At 36.8% G+C, this 23,458-nt stretch overlaps 1 protein-coding gene across 8 annotated transcripts; it reads left to right on the top strand.

Annotated features, from left to right (window-relative positions):
* The first annotated feature begins 1,167 nt into the window (after nt 1-1,167).
* On the top strand, nt 1,168-5,210 carry LOC122045674 (regulatory-associated protein of TOR 1-like). Of its 8 annotated transcripts, none has more exons than XR_006130072.1 (6): nt 1,168-1,621; nt 1,723-1,895; nt 2,036-2,137; nt 3,165-3,767; nt 4,713-4,798; nt 4,871-5,210. XR_006130072.1 is itself a non-coding variant. In XM_042605999.1 (5 exons), the coding sequence occupies exons 1-5, from the start codon at nt 1,568-1,570 to the stop codon at nt 3,583-3,585; spliced, it is 687 nt and encodes a 228-aa protein (XP_042461933.1). In that variant the 5' UTR covers nt 1,172-1,567; the 3' UTR covers nt 3,586-3,721. The 8 variants fall into 8 exon arrangements, 3 of the variants coding, with proteins under 3 accessions (XP_042461932.1, XP_042461933.1, XP_042461931.1); XR_006130070.1 differs by having other exon boundaries at nt 1,169-1,621; nt 3,161-3,767; nt 4,871-5,209; XR_006130068.1 differs by having other exon boundaries at nt 1,172-1,621; nt 2,041-2,137; nt 3,152-3,509; nt 4,871-5,209.
* The last annotated feature ends 18,248 nt before the right edge of the window (nt 5,211-23,458 follow it).

Raw genomic sequence — 23,458 nt, 5'->3', positions numbered from 1 at the left:
AGATATTGTAGATATACATGGAAGACTACTCTTAACTATTCCTAGTTAAGCATTAATATACAAGGATAATATTAATATATTGAGACTAGCATGTAGGTCAACGGATGATTTAATCTCACAAGTCATGGATATGAAATATTAGGTTGACACGTGAGTATATATTAGAGAATATATACTGAATGACCTGTCATGAGAATGCTTCATGGATCATTATATGAGTGTCATAAACATTCTCATGTGACTATTGGTATGAATAGTCCTTAGACCTGAAGTCACTACGGTTCTCTACATAAGGAGTTGTGTACTTTGGTATCGGCAAATGTCACCTATAACAAGGTGGACAATAAAGTCGATCATTGGGTATGCAATGAATTATGCGGAGGGATATGAGTGATGTAGATGAGATCTATCCTTCCATATGACGGAAGCGATATCTGTGGACCCCTTGATTAATAGGACACAAGAAAGTATGCCCATGCGAAAATGAGTCAATATGAGATATTGAGCTTATTTAATTGAGTGTGTCTACTTAGAGATCAAGAAACATAAAAGGTTGATAAGAGGATAACACAGTCTATGCCTCATTGATCAATCTAGATATCAAAAATAGAGGGACTAAGTCATATAAGATAATAGCCACGGCCAGGTTAGGTCGGATCTCGACTTTCTTGTCACTTGGGTAGCAATGATGCCTTGCTAGATGCCACTCATTGCTTATGTATCTAAATATTGATTTAGATATATTGCCAACATTACGAGAATCTATTGGGTCACACACAAAGAATAAGTAGATTTGGAGATGGGTTCATACGATGAATCATTGGATTAAGTTTAATCCGAATTAGAATTATTGAGTTAGACTCAATTAGATATAATTATTGGATTGAGTCCAATCACTACAAGAAAAACCCTCATAGACATCGGTGGAACAACAACAGTTTTAAGCAAAAACCGATGTCTTTAAGTATTTTACATCGATTTTTCCAAAAACCGGTGTCTATAAGCGCAGATTTTCGCTCATAGACATCGGTTTTTAAGCTGATGTCTATAAGCGTCTTTTTTTTTGTTAATAGACACCAATTTTTACAGCGGTTTTTAAAACCCGGTGTCTATGATAAAATAAAATAATATAATTTTCCCACCAATACTTAGCTGAAATTTACAACACTTCATTCTTCCCTCTAAACCTAAACCTATATCGCGCCGTCCACCTTATACCGTCGCCTCATCTTCCTCTTCCTCTTCCTCTTCCTAGATCGACGCCGAAATTAGGGACCGTCAATCCCTAATTCTCATCACCCTCCGCCCTCTCCCTCCTCCGCTCCTCGTCAATCCACCGCCCACCTCCCTCTCCCTCCTCCGTTTCGCTCGCCTCTGCTACTTCTCCTCCTCCTTATCGAGCCTCCTCTTGTTTTCTCTTTGAGATCCTCGCCTCCTCCACCCCTTCCTCCATCGAGCCTCCGCTTGTTTTCTCATCACCCTCCTCCCTCTCCCTCCTCCACTCCTCGTCAATCTTGCATCTGCCACTCGTAGTTACGGATCTGTGGTTGTTCATCCCTTGCTGGTCATGCCCACCACAAGCGCCCTGGGGACCGGCCCTTTGGAGGTTCGGTTCAACAAGGTGATTTTCTCACTGTCATTGAACCCTCGGCTTGTTTCTTTCGTGTGCTTTCCTGTCTTTGTTTATTTTTAGTTGAGGTTCTTAAAGATTGTGTGGCTTAGGTAATTGAGTCGCTCGTGGATCAAATTGATCTATCGGAAGAAGAGGCAGAAGTGTGCCTCAAGCTTCTACTCAATGAAGCCAACGAGGCTTTAATTAGAGCCTTCTCCAAGAGAGGAAATGTGGACAATAGTGTTAAATGCAATTGCGCAGATCTTTTCCAGAGACTGTTTAGGTAAGACCTGTTAGTTGCAAGTCTCTTTCCCAATTTCTTACTTGCTGAGCGAATTATGAGAGCTGCTAACTGCTCTCCTGTTTCATATCCATTGTTTACCTAAGACTCTTCACTAATATTTTTTACTTTGTTTAAATTAGCCAAGCCCATTCTTTACAAAGCAACTGAAAGCTTTTGAGGTGTGGCTAGCCCATGGCTCCGAACATAAGAAACCACCAGAACAGCTACCAGTAGTTCTTCAGGTAGGCACTTAAGACAGTGGTAAATTTCCAACTCCTTAATTTTCTGCCTTTTATGGTAAAGTATAGTATTTTCTTAAGTACCATTGATTTTCCTAATTTAGGTAATTGTTCCTTAGTGAAGTAGACCGTCAAATATAGTAATAATTGGCTACATCCATGGTGTCTTCACACTTGGACCATCTTCATAGAATTGATATTCTACACAACCACTAATGCATATTTGGACAAGGCCTTCTACCAACCACTCCTCTTGCTAAAGGATTGTGATCTTGTTATGACGTGCATTGGACTCTGATACTTAGAATCTTTAGTCTTTATCTACCCAATTCATACTTGTGTCTCTGATCCCAACACTTCGAGTGGAATTTCAAAGATCTCTATTGATCATGTATAAAAACAATTGGAAACATTTATGTCACACTTGGATACACATCTGTGTCATATAAGTTTGAGTAAGATGCGTGTCGAATCATGGAGTTGGAACTAGATCGCATCTATGCTAGTTTGGCATTGTGCCAGATTGTTAATTCTAGTTGTGTTGTTCTCTAGTGATCGGGAAGGGGATTATGGGGTGGAAGATGAAGTGGAAGGATTTAGATAAGAGGAGGAGAATGACCTACATGGTACCATGTTTTTTGTTTGTTTGAGAAGACTACTCATTGACCCTTGTCCACATGAGCTTAGTAGCTCATGCATAGGACCCTTCTTGTTGGGATAGCCATTGACAAATGCCATGTGACATGATTTTGGTTGTGTTGATGCTCTTTGCTGGCATTCCCTTATTTTGTCAGTGTTAGGTACACACATAACCATTCATCTCTGTTCCATACTGATTGAAAAGTATACTCCTACATACTTTACCTGATGTAATTACAACCATCCTCCATGCTAATATACTTTTGTCCTTTATCTTTTGCTAGACTGCTGACCTTGATCTAGGTGTTCCTTCATCTTTTTGCTAGCTTCTAGAGAATGACTAATTTATTGTTTACTTTTTTTTTTTAATGATATCAGTCTTGTCAGGTAGATCTGGTGAAAGATGGTGGTCACACATATTTTATCAGGTTTCATGATAGCATGGATGCCTATGCTGAGCAGCGAGCAATGGCTGCTTTTGTCTTGGCAGTTGTAGTGGATGGACATCGGCGGAGACAAGAAGCATGTATTCAAGCAAATTTTTTAAATGTGTCCCTGAAGCATTTACAAATTGCTAATCCAAGTGATGGCCAAACTGAACCTTTACTTCTCCATGGCTTTGTTTATGTCTGGGCCAGGAAAGCTCTGGGAAGATTTTCCATAAGTACAAATCATAGGTTCTCATGCAGATGGAGTAGCAACTATTTTACCTTAATTGCTGGAACCATAGCCCGAGGTAGAATTTATACATCTTTGTAGTCTATGTTTTACTAGGAAAATTCTTGTAGTTCAACATCTGTTTGGCAGGTTAGAGCTTCTGCTATTTTTGCTTTGGGGACTCTTATTGATGTTGCATCTATCACATTTGATGGACATAGAGTCGATGAGGACTTTGAGAATAATGAAAAGTTAAAGTCTGAGTTGAATATCATTAAAAATCTTCTACAACTTGCTGTGGATGGAAGTCCTTTGGTGAGGGCTGAGGTTGTTGTAGGTATGTGCAACTATTAAAAAAGGTAGATCCGTTACTTTAGCGGCCCCCCTAATGCCGGCCCCACGGATATGGAAGGAGGTTCATGCAGGTACACAGGCCATAGGTGCATGGCGGGGTAAATCCCAGGTCGTCAGTTCCTGAGAATCGACCCCTGGCCATTATGCCAGAGATACCATGCGCCCACCGTCTGTGCTACGCCCTGGGGGCTATGTGCAACTATTAAAGCTTTACTTATATGTTGTTTTCTTATTGGATTCTCAAGTTTCTGCTCTTAATTTGATTTCACAACTAAGGTGTTATTAACTAAGACTCAATTGTTTCACAGCTCTTGCTCGCTTTGCCTTTGCTCACAACAAACCTCTTAAATTAACTGTCCTTGAAAATGGGAAGCATCTAAGCTCTTTGCCATTCTGGCCAGCATAAATCATCCTAATAGCTTATCACCCAGTCAATTTATGCAGTCAGGAAGAACCATCGCACATATTGGTCCTATATTAAGAGGCAACCGTGAGAATAATACAACTGGTAGAGAAGCAAGGATATCCAGAAGTAGTCCTATTGCATCGGTTGGCATAAACTGTTAGAATCGTTTATAATGCATTTTTAGAAAATGAGAATATCATATACAATAAAACATTGGAATCATATACAATTAAACATTGGTCCTTGCGTATTCCCAGGATATGTTAATGCCGTAGACAACATTCCATAGCTTTCTACTTATATTTCCTTCTAACAACTCAAAAAAACTTTTAACAGATTCTGTTGATTCAATTGTTCATGTTCCTTGAACAATGCTTGATGTATATTTATTTATCAAGTGATGAAGAAGCTTATGACTAGTCTGTTTTACTTTTTTTTTTGTTTCCCAAGCAAAAGGTATGTTATTATTATTATTAAAGTTATAAACCGTGTTCTTTCTGTCTGTTGTTCTTCATCAAGCAGGATGAACTGCAAGCACATTTATGAGAAGGAACTAGTAATCCACTACATAAGCACAAAGAAACCACATCCTCGATGCCCAGTTGCAGGTAAGTGCCCTATCTATTGCAGTTGATCTTTCGTTGTTGATCTTTTTGCTCATTACAACTACATCCTATCAGGTTGCCTAAAAATTCTCCAAGTTGGACGGGTTGTATGCGACGCCTTGCTTACAATAGAAATTGATGAAATGCGTTTGGCATCAGCTACAAACATAATGTCAACAATGGTAGAAGATTTTTACAGAAGTTGACTGAAAATGGCAACACTGCTCCCTGCAACTATAAGCTTGATATAATTTTTCAAGGTGATTTAGCCTCTGTCGGTGATTTGTCATCAGCCAATGCGATTTAAGCATCATAGTTAATTATCTTTTGATGTTATAAGAAGAATATTTGTGTAATTTGTGGATACAGACTTGATGTGTACAATATCTATTATCTTTTTATATTGTGAGAATAATATTTATGTGTTGGTTATATGGATATTGACTTGGTGTGTTTAGATACACCGATGTATAATAATATTAACTAAATTTTGTACTATTAAAATGTTGTATAATATCGATTTTTCACTATTTCGGAAATCGAATCGGCGTCGTTAAACAATATTGATATTACATCGGTTTTCCACCGCTGTTAAAACTGGTGTTATTAACATATAATATTACATCGATTTTACACCGTTGATAAAACGGTGTCGTTAAGTGATACTACACCGGTTAATAACCGATTCGAACACCGGTGTTGTTAAGTGATACTACACCGGTTTTAACCCGATGTCTAAAATGGCAGACCTTTTACATCGCCTTCATAGACATCGGTCGAAAATGTAATAGACACCGGTGGAAAACCGATGTCTATGAAGGTTTTTGTTGTAGTGAATTTAAACTAGACTCAAGGAGTCAATACGAATTAATGAAATAGTGATTCATTATATTTGAAATTGCATGAGATCAATTGAGTAAGACTCGATTGAATTGGACTTGAGTTAGACTCAAGTGGATTAGACTTGAGTTAGACTCAAGTGAATTCATTCACTAAGAGGATTAATGGAGATTAATTTATTGAATTTTGAAATTCAATGAATTATTCAATTTTTGAAATTGAATTTAAAATGAAGAGGTTTAAATGTGGTCCTTAATGGAGTGTAAATATTCATTAATGCTCATTAAGTATTTTCATTAGTTGAAAATACTTAAGCATTTTTTTCTATCATTTTGGTGAACTTCTTCATTCTCCTTCCTCTTCTCTTCTCCTCTAGTCCGAGACCTCCTACCAAGGTTGCTAGCATAACCTTAGGTGGTTGCCTTCTCCACTTTGCGAGTTTGTGAGACAAATGAAAACTTGTTCATGTGGATAACATAAAGGCGCGAACGTGTGATCGTGCTGAGATCCAAGCTGTCTAGAGTTCGCATGCACACATCAAAGGTATACTATCATGATATAAACTTAGTATAGATTGTAACATGTCTTTCCCTTCGCATGGATCTTCTAGAGGAACTAGAAGTTTTCCTCTACGCTTAAGCGTATTTAGCGCCCTAGTTCCTTACATCAACATCTAGCCAAAGCTGAACTTGAGAAAACGGCCAAGCTGAGGACTGCCTTGAATGCCTCTAAAGTTCAACTTTAATCATAAACAAGTATTTGGGAAAAAATGAAGACAAAGTTGGACGAGAAGACTGCAGAAATTGCCCAGCTGTTTGCCCAACTACAAGAATTAAAGGCTACCCACGTCATCGAGCTAGCAGCCAAAGAGTTCGAACTAATAACTCAACGTGATGAGTGGGACTCCCAGCGCTTGGATCTAATAACTACTCGAACTGGATTAATAGATGCCCAGACGGAGTTGGCCACCTATCGTGCTGGGGAGGACGTGCGCTTTGAGGTGAGGAAAAAAGATCTCTTTGGGGCATGCGAATTCAATGGACCCATTGCTCGCTCCATCACCAGAGCACTTCTCATTGGAGGGAAGGGTGCAATGGAGCAATTAAAATAAAATGGATACTTGACTTCCAACCCCCCCGCCGACTTTAGGATCTCAAGAGGATAGTTGATAGTGGTCCACCTGACTTGTTTCCTAACCTTGCTTAATTTACATTGTTTTTTCTGTGTTGTTTTCAGTTACTATACCAGATACATGCATCTATTATAAATACGACTGAATTCTCTCTTGAATGTCTTTGCCATGGATTTTAGCTATTCAATAATTCATGTATATGCTAAAGATACATAAGCCCAGCTGGGAAAAAACCCGGACAGAATGAAACAAGAATTTAATCAAAGAAACACCACTCCTCTTAGGCTTCCTCTAGAGTAAAATTTATCTGACCCTTAAGGCTGAACGGGAGTATTACCTATTTTGAATGAAACCTGGTCGATATTTTACTCAAACTCTTAAATTGGTTCGTCATGATTTTGGTCAGGTTGCTCTACTCATTATCCTCCCAGACAAGTTGTAAAAACTCACACGAGCTTATGGATAATTGAGAGGATTACCTCGATAAGAGTATTGATGCTTCAAGAGGATTGCCTGTTGAATCAGTTACGATGGTAGGCTCCTGATTAGTGCAATGTGTGTGTTCATCATCATGAGTATACGCCTTTTCCTATACCTACCGCTTTGTCTTCATCATCCAACAATCTAGAATATAACCCGCCTTTTTGCTATTACCATCTAATGACTCTGCTTGATAGGTGATCTTAACAACTTCCTATAAAAATGTTTCGAAAAACCCTAAGGCTTCTACTTCTTCTCCTTCCTCAGTATTTTCACACTTTCTATTTCTCTCATCTTCTTGTTTACCATAGCTGAAGCTTATTCATGGTACACCCAATGCTCTTCCAACTTTACTATTGAGGATGCCTACGACCTCACCATCAACTACGGGCTTCCTTCTTACATAGTTATTCCTACCAGCCAAGCTCGCCCGCATCTTCCCCCGCTGGAAAGCATTGCTATCTCCAGAGAACAGGTCATAGCCAGTCTCTATTTCCCCCTTCATCCTTTATTTGTTAATATTAGCCAATATTTTGGTATATCACTCTATTAACTTATTCCCCAATCTCTTCGCATCTTAAGCAGTGTTGTCGTTGTTTTTCACTTGTTCAATGTTCCTCTTTCTCCTTATTTGTTCTTCTATTATTTCTTCCTACGACAAGTAGAGAATGGTCTATTTCACTTTCAGGCTCACCCTAAGGCGATTTTGTTCAATAAGGTTCTAGCCTAGGAGGAATGGAGAGACAAATATTTTTTTATACTCCTTTTGAGCTCTCTGTCTTGTCCCACAACCTCACAGCTAAACCTTCCCCTATTCCTAACTTGGGTAACCTTTGCACAGACCCAATCCTTCACCAAGCCCTAGATTAACTGAGAGGTTTGATGTTTATCTTGCCTGAGTTGACTATAGAAGGTTTATTATATGCTTTTGGGCTCACTCCGATTAACCTCGAGCTAAGTGCCACCTTTGGTAAGAAAAAAATCCTTGTCTTTCCTTAGTCATTTGCTATTTCCTATCCAACTATTATAAAGATTTCTAATTGCTCACTTATTTTTATAGCAGAGGCCATTACTCTAGCTTTTTGCTTCAAAAACACTCGGCTAACAAAAGAAGCTTTAAACCGAATAGGCGAGAACCTACTAAAGGGGCATTAGCTTGGACATGCCTCCTGCTCTGTTGGTCCACTCCCTTCGACAGAACCTTCCCATAGTTCTTCCTCCAGCTCTACAAATTCAGATGCTCCTCTCATAATTTAGAGAAAAAGGCCCCAAGCAGAGGCTATAGGTTCAGATCTGAGCAACCCATCACCAAGCGAGATCCTTTTGCTTTGGTTAAGATCTCTTTTGCTCGAGGTAAAGAGGCTGGATCTCAAAAATATAGTCACTCTCATTTTACAATTGCTATGATGAGGCCAGACGTTCTTATACCTATGTCTCATGCGACCACCCCAGCTATCAGGCCAATTGAGATAATGACAACCCCTCTACCCACTCAGCCAATTCCACCACAAGCTTTGAGCGTTTCTTTAACTAGCCTCGCTCCAAACAAACTCTTAGTACAAGATGTTAGGACCCGTGCGACCAACAAGAGGGGGTGATTGCCCTTCAAAAAGAAAATAAAACCTTTCTTGATCTTTTAAAATGTTAAAGCACTTGTATAAAAAGAATTGATAAACTAATTAAAAGAAAGAGGTTATCGATTTTACTTGGTTACAACCGGGAAGGTTGTTAATCCAAGACTTTGAAGCACTAATCAAATTCTCCTTTTGTCGTAGGTAGAGAAGCCTCTTAAAAGTATTGGAAGCACACAATCAAAGGAGTATAACAGTAAAGAAACTCATGTATAAGTGATTCTGAACTACTAGGATGAGGATTGTATTTATAGCCTTGATCCGGGCGACTGGAAGGGTTCTGAGTGCCTGAGCGTGCATAAAACTTTATCTATGTCACAACGGATCATGACAGCTCGGTAATCGAAAAGTTTTGTGGTCCGGGTGCTTGGACTAGGTTCGGGCGCTCGAATCAGGCTGAACCAGCCCTTAGTTAGGGTACAAGCTCGGGGTGCCCTAGTTGGCCCCGGGGGTCCGGACGCTTAGACCAAAGTCAACAGATTTGTTGACTTTTTGGTAAAGGTTCTCGTTTCAGCTCTGCTCGCTTGGGTGATCTTGATCATTCGAAATAGGGCTCACCCAAACCCATTTTCTGACATTCTCGAGCAATCTTCCACTCCGGCTTCTCATCCCTCTGAAACACCGCGCACCTCCTTCTCATCCCCCAATGTACTCTTCACAGCGCCTCATCCCTCAAACGCACCAAGGTCGACTATCTCCCGTGTCGTTGTTCTCACTAGCTATGCCTTTCGCAAAACTTCTAATGCTCCTAAGTTCCTGCACATTTAGACACAAAGTATCAAACAAACACAGAACTTATCTTAACTCGGTTAACCACATCAAAAGTACCTCAGGATACCAACAATCTCCTTCTTTTTGATGTGCATCAACTCGAGTTAGAGTTAGGGAAAAATATAGAGGTAAAAGAAATAATTAACACTAGAATTTTTACAATTTACAAAATTAACCTTCCCCTAGACTTAAGCTCTTGTCTCTCATTCTCCCCCTTTGATCATAACAAAAATAAAGTTGGGAAAAAGTTAGAAAAAAAATTTAAAACTGTTTCTAAGCTTTAAAAATAAAGTCTTAACTTTTTAAGAGTTTTCAAAATATTTCTAAGTATTGAAAAGATAATGTACAATAAATGAAAAATTAAATTTTTCAACAATAAGTTTTCAGGATTTTTTAGCTTTAAAAAATTGATCCATAGACAATTCACTATTTATTTAAAATTTACAAAAAAATATTTTCAAACAGAATTTCAAGGGATCTAACACTATACAAAAATTTGAATAAAGGCTTCAAAAAGAAAAATTGTACGAAAAATATTTAAAACATACATGATTCTTTTTGAAAAAAATATTTAAAATAGTTTTATTAAAAAATCATGCTAATTTTTCTCATTATTCAAAATATAACGGTAATTTTTCAAAAAAAATCAGGTTTCTTAAAATACATATCTGAAACATTTTAAATTTTATGCCTTTTTTAAAAAAAATTTATAAAGTAATTTTTAATCATAGAAAAATTATGAAAAATTAAATATTAAGATATTTTTCATTCTAGCAATAGAAGAAAAAAGTTTTAGAAATAAATATTAACAGTAAGCATACAAATTTGATTTTGAAAGTTAAATTAATATTTCTAAGCATAAAACATGCATAATCATTTATTTAGACTATACAATATTTGGGGACCCAAAATAAATTTTTACCTATTGGGTTAACAAGAAATTTTTTAGGTATATATTTTTGTGACACTTTTCTAATTTGACCCTTATAATATTTAAGATACCAATTTTGATTTCTATAATTTTTCTAGGTATTTTGATTATCACATGCAAAGTTTCTTAAGTTTTTAATTTTATCCTTTATCCTTTAATTTTTCATTTTTATCTTTTAATTTATCATACATTTCTAAGGGGCATGCATTTGCTAAGATTATTTTTAATTCAAAAACTTCTTTTTTAAAATTATTATTTTTCATTTTTATCTTACATAATGATCTAGTCATAGATTTAATACTTGAATATGTAGTAAATATACCTCACTTACCAGATCTGCTCTGAAGTTTGTTTCTTCCTCCTTGTTGCAACTTATTGGATCGAGTCGCATGTGAGAAGGGGGGGGAGAGAGGGTGAATCATGTGGTTTTGAAAAACTCATTGTTTTCATTTTTAAAACAAAGTACGCAGCGAAAAAGAAGTAGACAAAAATGAAAGAGACACGAACACAAGGATTTTTACTTGGTTCGGAGCCTTTGTTGACTCCTACTCCAAGACCCAGGTCCCGTGGATCTATCAATGGGTAATCTACTAAAATACCTCTTTCAGTATCTCCGGAAGAGTGAATTGAGTACAAATAAAGTTAGAACAAGTGCAACACACTGCACTTATCCTTTTACAATAATTAAGTATAAAAATGAAAGTTTACCAAACACTCTTTCGAAGATGGTCAGCTTGAGCTTGGTGTTTGGGAGGCTTCTTAGCGGTAGACGAGCATAGCAGCGTCACAGCAAAGTTGTAGTAGGAAGCTGGAGCGTTTGAACGTCCAATCGGAAGCGTAGAAGCTCGTATGAGTGAGTTATATGATTTCTTGGGAGAGCACTCTTTTTATTGAGCATGGAAGACACCTTTAAAGGCCTTGAAGGCACCTCCAATATGGAAATTCTTATCCCGAACAACCCGATCCTTATCTTTGATGAAATTTGAACTTTATCCTACGGAAGGTACCTTCCATGCACTGAAAACACCTTCTATGAACAGTGCCAAGACGCCTTCCAATGCTTGAAGGTGCCTTCCATGAAGGCGCCTCGGGTACTATTCACTTGAGGCTTCTGTGCTCTTCTTGCCCTGCAAAGCGTGTTAGTTCAATAAATCAAATAATTGTTGGGATATGCCCAATGCGGGTGTGTGCTAGAACATGTTTCGTAAATATGCGCAGTGAAAAATAAAATAATAATTCCTAATTATTACATCACATGTACCACACACATACAAGGATATAACATGCCAAACATGATCCCATAATTAAATTTTTACGAGAAGTAAATTTACGCTAGGTATACCTTACGGATGACCTATAATGAGAAGGGTATCAACCGTAGCGATGTTGTCGAACCTCGTCTCTATTCGTATCCACGCCGAGCTCCACAAGACAACTTCTTGAGTACAAGCCTCTCATTTGGAAGTTACTAGCCATGAGTGAAGAAGAGGGATCAAGAGGAAGAAGAAGAGAAGTACACAAGGGAGAGTTTTTCTCCCTTGTGGTGGTCACGGTAACAAGAGGGAGCACCCACTTGTTGGCAGCGGGAGAGAGAGGAGAGGGAGAGGAGGATTGGGTTTCCAAAAGGCAATCAACCAAATAATGAAACTTGTATCTAATTCTCTCCCAATTACATCTATATATAATCCTCTTTAATGAGTTGGATTAGAAAGCCTAAATCCAACCATTATCCCTTAACCAAAAATTAGTCTATTAATCCCTTGGTTTGGTTCACAACTAAATCAAGTTGGTTCATGACTAATTCATGATTAACCCAAATATGGTTCAACTCTACCATAAGAGATGTAGTCCATTTGCGCTTCCATTATGACAAATATTTTCATATTTGTCTTATGTATGATCCAACGAAACATTTATTTCTTGATCTAAGAATCCTATTCTTTAACTTATTTTACATCTTTTAGAGACTTGTTAGTGCGTGTGACCCAATAGGTTCCCAGTTTATCTTGACCATCCATAATTAACTACTTAATTATAGAACGATCATGAATGACACCTAGTAGTACATCATGATCCCCAATTAGTCGGAAAATTATAGTTGATCTTAGAACTAATTCTAAACCCTTTAGCAGCTTCAGTGAGTCATACATACCTTGTTACTTTCACTCATCTTATACCCACTTGGTTCAAGAGATGCTCTATGTGTCTATCCCCACTAGACTGACTATGTCACACTTAGCCTAAGTAATACTTCCTCGTTCTACAGATTCAAATTACTCATACATGTGTACAAGAGTCTCGTACTCTTAACACATAATGCTTTGGCCAAAGACTTTGAGTAGTAGTCCTAACGAGTGGTCATAGGGTATAGGTCTCCTCACAAGGAGCGGTGAATCCTCCATGGGCTATCCAAACATCTTCGGACATTTCAACTTATACCCAATCATTCCGGGTCCACACATCAATGAGGTGCTTGCTTAAGATGTCAAAGTATAAGTCTCCATGACTAAGATGACTTGTATACCTCAAGTCGAAGGAAACTTGCACTCAAACTGTAGTAAGAGCTTCACAGACATATCCATATATATAGATAATCATATGAAGTCTTACAGTGAATCACTCCAATGAATTAGTTATCATAGTTAGCATCCACGTTTAACTCTCGACATTCCAATATCTCCAACTAGTGAAAAAATAGCTGCTTGGCGAACAAAGGAGTATAACCCATGCTAGTCTTACATAATTGATGATGTCTGAATGCATCAATTGGAAATTCCAATACTTTCATAATTGCATATGTAGAGATAATCACTAATTGTGATCCAATCACAATTTCTCTCACGCTATGAATTATATTGTGGACATTTAGTAAATGAGTGTAAGACAATCAAACATATAATAAGGCGATTGCCTTAACATATCCCTCAAAATCTAACAATAATAACTTGAACGACAAGTGTTAGCACAATAATATTGAGTAGTAATTAGACACTGTCTCCTTAAGACCAGGATCTAGTCAAGATCTCAGTTTTGGGATCTAAAATGGACCTAAACTGGACCGACGCCTAGTGTCCCTCAATTGGGATGTGTCCTCACCGAGTCACTCTCCTCCAGTGACTTACCTTCACTTTCCAACTTGCCGTCGGTTGACTAGCCTCTTGACCCACCAGGTCTTCATGCCAGTTGTTAGGTCTACAATCTCAATTGAACTTCTACCGGTTGTTAGTTCCCACAGACCCAACCAGACTTTTTTCCAGATATTAGCTAGCCTGTTGACCTATCTGGACTTCGTACCAACTATCGGGTCCTGTGAACCTAGCTAGATTTAAGCATGGTGTTAGGTCCTCAAGACCCGTCAACTCCTGCACACTTGGTTAAGCAATTAGATCATAACTGTTGGAGTATATACTAAAGGCCTAGCTTTTGTATAAATATTTATTTAGAAATAAGAATCAAATTGGTCAAGTATCTACATTTATATATACCGAGTGTAGTCATTCAATTAATTTATATTGTAGATAACACGGAGTGTGGTGTCACACACAGGAGATCGTGTTATCGGTTCTTTATAAATGATAAATAGTAGCTCACGACTAAGATGGAAAGAAACAAACCATTGGAATAGTCGTAGTGTAATTAGATATTAGTTTATCTTGACTAATAAATTACACTAGTACACTCTAAGTATATTGAGCAGGACCATTTAAGGAAAGCTCTTTTTATACTGACTTAATAAAAGAATAAGTCTTTAGTTATTATGGAAGTGTGTGCTCTTAATCCTAATATAATAACAAGCACATATATTTAGTATTCATTTCTTTAACTAATCAAAGGGTGAGATTTAGCTCGATAAATCAAAAGGCCTGATAAGTTGGGAAATGATATTACTTATAGTGTGTGTTGTTGATTATAGTAGGAAACTGTGTCCTAGTAATCTAGGTTGATAATGTCCCCAAGAGGAGCTCATAAGGATTGCCATGTTAAACCCTGCAGGTGGAGTTAGTGCGACATGACGATAAAGTTGAGTGGTACTACTCTTGGACTAAGATATTAATTAAAATGAGTTGTCAGTAACTCAATTAATTAGTGGACATCCGACATCTTAAACACAGGGCGACTAACACACTCATAATAAGAAAGGAGCCCAAAATGTAATTTGGGACTGGTGCGGTAGTTCAATAATAATTTTTTAGTGGTATGAATTATTATTGATGAAATTAAGTTGGGTGTTCGGGGCGAACACGGGAAGCTTTATTTCATCGGGAGACCAAAACCAATTCATCCTCTCGGTCCCTATCATAGCCTCTTAATTATAGGAAAATATACCCACCCTTATCCACCTTCTTACCCATCCTAAAGGGGCCGGCCAAGCTAGCTTGAAGCCCAAGCTAGGGCCGACCAAGAACAAAGGATTAAGCCAAGTTAATTGGCCGGCCATGGCTTGGAGCCCAAGCTTGATTGGGCGGCCATATTAAAAGGGATTTTATTTTTATTTAAAATCTTTTCTTAATGTGGATATCATGGTTTTGAGAGAGAGTTTAAAATTTAAATCTTTCCTTTTATAGCTTTCTACAAAAGATTAAGAAAAGACTTGAAATCTTTCCTTATTTGTAGATTGAAAGGTAGATTTTAATTTTGATAAAACTTTCCTTTTTTGTAACCATGTTCATGATTTAAAAGATAGTTAAAAAATTAAATATTCCCTTTTATAAGTTTCTACAAAAGATTAAGAAAAGATTTGATATCTTTCCTTATTTGTAGATTGAAAGGAGATTTTAATTTTAGAGATAACTTTCCTTTTTGGAAATCATCCACATGTTTTAAAAGAGAGATTTTAATTTAAAGAAATTTCCTTTTATAACCAATCATGAAGGGATAAATTATTAGAGAAATTTTTATAAATTTCTGGAAATAAAATTAGGAAATTTTAATTCTTGTGTTATTAAAACTTTCCTTGTTGGAGCTTGTAGGTGGCCGGTCATGATGTTTAAGAGAAGGAAATCGATTTTGAAATTAATTAAATTATCCTTTTCATGGCAGAAGAATTAATGAAGTTTTTATTTAAATTTCCTTATTTGCCAAGACCAAGGATTATAAAAGAGGGGGTAGAGGTGCCTTCATGGATAACGACTCTATTCTATTTCTCTCCCTCTTTTCCTTGGTGTGGCAGGCCCTTCAAGTTCTTCCCTCTCCTTTTTCTTTCTTCTCCTTGGCTGAATCTCTTCAACCTTTGGAGCTTGGAAGGTGATCAGATCTTGCTTGGAGAAGGAGGAAAAGGAGGCTTTGTTTCTAACATCCCTTGGAGCTTGGTGGTGGTGGCCGAACCTCATCTACTATTGGAGTACTTGTGGTGGCCAAATCTTGCAAGGAGAAGAAGGAGCTTGGGTGGTACTCATCTCGGTAGATCACTGCCCACACAACGTCCGGGATAAGAAGAGGAATACGGTAGAAGATCAAGAGGTTGTTGCATACAAAGGAAGGTATAACTTGTAATTATTTTTCGCATCATACTAGTTATTTTTCTTTGTAAGAATTCCAAACACAAGAGACATTAGATTCTAGTTTTTCGAATTCATTATTCGAGTTTGTGTTTTTTTTTTGTTTTTCAAATTTGTGATTCTATTGTTCTTTTTAGTTAAACCTAGAGTTATATAAGGAAATTAAATATTTGATTTCCTTAAAAGGCTTTGTCTAGGTGGTGGTGGATACTCCCATACCCAAGAAGGCCATGTGCCTCGCCATGAAGTCCTGGAAGCCAATTTTAGAAATTAATATTTAATTGAATTTATAACATAGGTGGATTTGGATCAATAGTGTTAAGTTCCGCTTACGATCCAAATATAAACCATTAAGAACAGATAAGTTAAATTTGAAATCAATAATGTTAAGTTTCGTTTGCGATTCCTAATTTAAATTCTAAAGAACACAATAGTTTATTAGGAAAGGTTCGACACTTGTACAAAATTTTTGTATAGTGGAACCAATACGATCTTTCTAGGATTAACCAACAATTGGTATCAAAGCTAGGGTTTACCTCTGTGTGTTTGGTTTCTAATTTAGTTATGCACATGTCATACATAATTTAGGCAGGATAATAGTAGGATGTGCTAACTTTGTGGTTTCAGGCTCCAATTATTATGACTTATAGATGTTGTGTGTGATTGGACCCTTGGACATGTCAAGGGCATTATTTTGTGTGTGCATGATTGTATGTATCAAATATAGCAGGAGTTGTATTAGTTTTAGAATTTTACTTTTTTGTTCAATCTAGAATACATGTACATTCCTTTGTGGAATATAGGATCGATATATGTAAAATTATATTTTTTATCACGGATCGTATCTTTGCGAAGCGTGGTGCTATTGGAGGACTAGAGGTGCAACAGAAAAGGAAGCTCGATGGACCCGACGACATGGACCCGATGGCGGTGGCTAAAGATGGCAGCAGCCAGGGTTGGAGCACACGAAGAATAGTGATGGAAGAAGTCATAATAGTTGGAAAATTAATTTTCATATTTATTGCTCTTATTTACTGTGATGTGTGTGTGCATGTGATGTATGCTTGATAAGTTAAAATTCCTCACCTTAAATAACTAAGTGGGAGAGGGATTAGTAGATAGATTCCACGGTCACCATTACTGATTTGTAAGTGATGCAAACAAACTTGCGCGTTGGCTCAGAGTGCGTTCCTCCATATCGGATGAGTGTGTTTGCAGATCACTAGATCAAAGTTCCTTTATGGATGGTTATAGGAAATTATTTAGAAGCGTGTGATCTTCCCCATCGGAAGGGGCACAATCCTACTTAATGGGCTTAGTATCAAGTAATGGTATACACTTAGGCTCATTTAATAGTATCCTCCCCATCGGAGTCACTGCTATTATTTGTGTGACCAAAGGAAAACCAACTATTAATTTGTCATAAAAATAGGTTGACATGATAATAAAATTAAAACCCCCTCTTACAAATGTTTAAATTTGTATACGTCCACACTATCGTGGCATACAAAATTCACGGTGTTTGAGGTAATTTTATTTGTCATAAAGATTTATTGACAAGATAATTAATGGGTAAAACCCTCCTCTTACAAATGTTTGAATTTGTATACGTCCACACTATCGTGGCATGCATAATTCCCGGTGTTTGAGGTGTTGGTGAATTTAAATAATATTGTTTGAGGAATCAATGCTATTTTTAAGTTCAAAGTTTTGACCAAATATTTGATCAAAGAAAGTCCAACTATTAATTTTATTTTTCATAAAGATAGAATGACAATAGGAATAAAATTAATGGATAAATCTCCTCTTTAATTTTGTATAGGTTCACACTATCGTGGCATACAAAATTCACGGGGATTTTAAGGTGTTGGTCTTGACCAAATATTTTTATGATTCTTAGGATTTCAATTGTTTGTCAATCCCCTTGTTGTTATACTATAGAAAAGACTTAGTAGTCCCAATTATAATGATTGGAAAACTTGGACATTAAGGTAGATTATCCTCTCAGAACTAAGAACAATAACAGTGTATTTTATTAGTTGCTGAAACGTATTTAGTGGTGTTATCTACTGGTACCTGGTGTGTAATATAGGAACCACTGATCATGTCTGCAATTCATTGTAGGGGTTTCAGGAAACTCGACAACTATATAAATCACCGTCTATATGGGCACTGCTGCAAAAGTAGCAGCTGTTGCAGTGGGAGATGTTTATCCTCTGATAGGAATAAAACATGGATTTTAAGAAATTGTCTTTAAGTACCAAGTTTAGAAAGAAATTAATTTCAATTTCTAAACTATTTATGGATAGATATTTTGTTACTTTTGATAACAATATGGTTGTCAAGAAAAGTAGAGAAATTATCTGTTCAGGTATGTTGGTTGGCAATTTATATATTCTAAATCCAATAACTCCCACGATGCAACAAATGGAAATTAATAATACATCTTCTAACTCTAATAAGAGAAAGTAGCCTTCAGAAATGAACCAATCATATCTTTGGCATCTAAGGCTAGGTCATATTGACTTGAGTAGGATTCAAAGGATAATAGCCGATGAACTTTTGGGTTCATTGGTGGTGGAAAACTTTCCAACCTGCGAGTCTTATTTGGAAGGAAAAATGACCAAAAGATTTTTTAAGTCTAAGGGGTATAGAGCCAAAGATGTGTTGTAACTGGTTCATTTTGATTTGTGTAGAACTATGACTATCCAGGTAAGAGGTGGTTTCGAATATTTCGTCTCTTTTATAGATGACTATTCGAGATGCGGGTACATTTACTTGATGTACCACAAGTCTAAGTACTTTGATAAGTTCAAATAGTACAAGGCTGATGTGGAGAAACGTCAAGGTAAATGTATCAAGACACTACGGTGACATCGTAGTGGCGAGTACCTCTTAGGAGAGTTTAGGAGTCACTTATCAGAAGTCGGGATTTAATCCTAACTAACTACACCTGGTACACGCCAACAAAATGGTGTAGTAGAAGGTAAAAGACTCTTATGGAAATAGTTAGATTAATGATGAGTTATTCAGAAAGTTACCAAATTCATTTTGAGGATATACTCTGGAAATGAAAGTGAACATAGTACCTTCTAAAGTCAGAACCCTCTACTCCCATAGAATTGTAGAATGAGCGTAAGCCTACTCTGAAGCATATTCGGATTTGGGGTAGTCCAACACATGTGCTGAAGGGAGACACTGATAAAGTTGGACAGGAGTTCACTTGTTTATGGGTTATCCTAGAGAAATGAAAGGAGGTTTATAGTCGTAAAAATCAAAAGGTCATTGTAAGCACCAATGCTCGATTTTTAGAAGAGGACTATGTAATGAACCACAAGCCCATAAGTAAATTTGTTCTTAAGGAAATAATAAAGGACACGTCTAATCTAGTACCAACTATACAAGATGAAATATCACAAGAAATTGTAACATGTATCACAAATGATACACAATTGCACAAAGTACCTCGTCGTAGTGGGAGGGTTGTTAGACAACCTAAAAGATTCATGTTTTGGGAGAATCTTTGGACTTGATCCCTGGTGAACATGAACCTGATCCCCGGACATATGATGAAGCACTCCAAGATAAAGATGCAGCATCTTTGCAAAGAGCATTGAATACTGAAATAGAATCTATGTATTGTAATAGAGTCTGGGAGCTTATAGAACCACCAAATGGTGTAAAAGCCATTGGGTGAAAATAGGTCTACAATAGAAAAAGAGGGACAGACGGGAAAGTGGAAACTTTCAAAGCAAGGCTTGTTGAAAATGGGAAACCTTTTACTGGTAGCCATGCTTAAGTCTATCCAGATTCATTTATCTATTGTTGCTCATATGGATTATGAGATTTGGCAAGTGGATGTCGAGACAGCTTTCCTTAATGGAAATCTTGAAGAAAGCGTCCATATAAAGCAACCAGAGGGGTTCATTGCAAAAGGCAAAGAAGATCTAGTATATAAGCTCAATCGGTCTATGGACTGAAGCAAAGCTTCAAGGTCTTGGAACATCCGGTTTAATGAAGTAATCCAGACTTATGGATTTATTCAGTGACAGGATAAATCTTGCTAAGTGTGATGGAAACGTGGTGGTATTTCTTGTACTATATGTAGATGACATTTTTGGTAGTTGGAAACAATATCAAAGTGTTGTCAGAAGTAAGGGTATGGTTGTCCAAACAATTCGATATGAAGGACTTGGGAGGATGCGCACATATTCTCGGGATTAAAGGAATCACAAGAAAAGAATGTTATGCTTATTCTGAGCTTCATATACCAATACTATCTTAGCTCAATTTTAGCATGCAAGACTCCAAGAAAGGGTTTCTACCTTTCAGGCATGGAGTAACTTTATCTAAAGAGATGTCTTCGAAGACATCAAAGAAGATAAAGGACATGAAAAGCAGTTCCTTATGCTTCGGTTGTTGAAAAGCCTAATGTATGCTATGCACAAGATCGAATATCTGTTTTGCCCAGGGCATAGTTAGTAGATATCGAAGTAACCCAGGACCGGGACATTAGACTACCGTAAAGCATATATTAAAGTACCTTAGAGGGACTAGAGATTATATGCTAGCTTATAAGGTAGATAATTTAATCCCTGTGGGTTACAAGAAATTTGACTTCTAATCAGATAGGGACAATAGTAAGTCAACCTCGGGGTTTTGTGTTTACTTTAGGAGGTAAAGCCATAACAATGGAGGAGTGTTAAGCATAGATATTTTTCATACTCCACCATAGAAGTTGAGTATGTAGCAGACTCTAAGACAGCCATAGTAGTTGTATGGCTCAAAAAATTCATGATGGACTTAGATGTGATTCCTGATTTGCCCAAAATTATTACAATAAATTATGACAATAAGTGGTGTAGTAGCAAACTCAAAGGAATCACGAGTCCATAGGGCAAGTAAACACAACAGAGTGCAAGTACCACCTAATACGAGACATCGTATAAACGAGGAGAAGTTGTTGCAGCCTAGATTGTATCAGGTGATGACTTGTGGATCCTTTCACTAAGGTCCTTAAGGCAAGAGCTTTTAATGGGCATGTTGAAGGGTTGGGAATCAGATGCATGGCAGTATTTATGGCAGCATAGTCTTTTAGTATAAGTGGGAGATTGTTGGAGTATATACTAAAGGCCTAGCTTTTGTATAAATATTTATTTAGAAATAAGAATCACATTGGTCAAGTATCTACATTTATATATACTGAGTGTAGTTGTTCAATTAATTTATATTGTAGATAACACGGTGTGTGGTGTCACACACAGGAGATCGTGTTATCGGTTCTTTATAAATTATAAACAGTAGCTCACGACTAAGATGGAAAGGAACAAACCATTGGAATAGTCGTAGTGTAATTAGGTATTAATTTATCTTGACCAATAAATTACACTAGTACACTCTAAGTGTATTGAGCAGGACCATTTAAGGAAAGTTCTTTTTATACTGACTTAATAAAAGAACAAGTCTTTAGTTATTATGGAAGTGTGTGCTCTTAATCCTATTATAATAACAAGCACATATATTTAGTATTCATTTCTTTAACTTATCAAAGGGTGAGATTTAGCTTGATAAATCAAAAGGCCTGATAAGTTGGGAAATGATATTACTTATATTGTGTGTTGTTGATTAAAGAAGGAAACCATGTCCTAGTAATCTAGGTTGATAATGTCCCCAAGAGGAGCTCATAAGGATTGTCATGTTAAACCCTGCAGGTGGACTTCGTCCGACATGATGATAAGGTTGAGTGGTATTACTCTTGGACTAAGATATTAATTAAAATGAGTTGTCAGTAACTCATTTAATTAGTGGACATCCAACATCTTAAACACAGGGCGACTAACACACTCATAATAAGAAAGGAGACCAAAATGTAATTTAGGATTGGTGCGGTAGTTCAATAATAATTCTTTAGTGCTATGAATTATTATTGATGAAATTAAGTTGGGTATTCAGGGTGAACACGGGAAGCTTAATTTCTTCAGGAGACCAAAACCAATTCCTCCTCTCGGTCCCTATCATAGCCTCTTAATTATAGAGAAATATACCCACCCTTACCCACCTTCTTACCCATCCTAATGGGGTCGGCCAAGCTTGCTTGAAGCCCATGCTAGCGTTGGCCAAGAACAAAGGATTGAGCCAAGTTAATTGGCCGGCCATGGCTTGGAGCCCAAGCTTGATTGGGTGGCCATATTAAAAGGGATTTTATTTTTATTTAAAATCCTTTCTTAATGTGGATATCATGGTTTTAAGAGAGAGTTTAAAATTTAAATCTTTCCTTTTATAGCTTTCTACAAAAGATTAAGAAAAGACTTGAAATCTTTCCTTATTTGTAGATTGAAAAGTAGATTTTAATTTTGATAAAACTTTCCCTTTTTGTAACCATGTTCATGATCTAAAAGAGAGTTTAAAAATTAAATATTCCCTTTTATAAGTTTCTACAAAAGATTAAGAAAAGATTTGATATCTTTCCTTATTTGTAGATTGAAAGGGTATTTTAATTTTAGAGATAACTTTCCTTTTTAGAAATCATCCACATGTTTTAAAAGTGAGATTTTAATTTAAAGAAATTTCCTTTTATAACCAATTATAAAGGGATAAATTATTAGAGATCCCGAAACAAAATTAGGAAGTTTTAATTCTTGTGTTATTAAAACTTCCCTTGTTGGAGCTTGTAGGTGGCCGACCATGATGTTTAAGAGAAGGAAATCGATTTTTAAATTAATTAAATTTTCCTTTTCATGGAAAAAGAATTAAGGAAGTTTTTATTTAAATTTCCTTATTTGCCAAGACCAAGGATTATAAAAGAGAGGGTAGAGGTGCCTTCATGGATAACGACTCTATTCTATTTCTCTCCCTCTTTTCCTTGGTGTGGCTGACCCTTCAAGTTCTTCCCTCTCTTTTTTCTTTCTTCTCCTTGGCCGAATCTCTTCAACCTTTCAAGCTTGGAAGGTGGTCGGATCTTGCTTGGAGAAGAAGGAGAAAAAGGAGGCTTTGTTTCTAGCATCCCTTGAAGCTTGGTGGTGGTGGTCGAACCTCATCTATTCTTGGAGTACCTGTGGTGGCCAAATCTCGCAAGGAGAAGGAGCTTAGGTGGTTCTCATCTCGGTAGATTGTTGCCCACACAATGTCCGTTATAAGAAGAGGAATACGGTAGAAGATCAAGAGGTTGTTGCATAAAAAGGAAGGTATAACTAGTAATTATTTTTCGCATCATACTAGTTATTTTTGTTTGTAAGAATTCCAAACACAAGAGACATTAGATTCTAGTTTTTTAAATTCGTTATTCGAGTTTGTGTTTTTTTTGTTTTTCGATTTTGTGATTCGATTGTTCTTTTTGGTTAAACCTAGAGTTATATAAGGAAATTAAATATTAGCTTTCCT

Source organism: Zingiber officinale, chromosome 2B, assembly GCF_018446385.1.
Source record: "Zingiber officinale cultivar Zhangliang chromosome 2B, Zo_v1.1, whole genome shotgun sequence".
NCBI lineage: Eukaryota > Viridiplantae > Streptophyta > Magnoliopsida > Zingiberales > Zingiberaceae > Zingiber > Zingiber officinale.
This window is presented reverse-complemented; position numbering and strand designations above follow the sequence as displayed.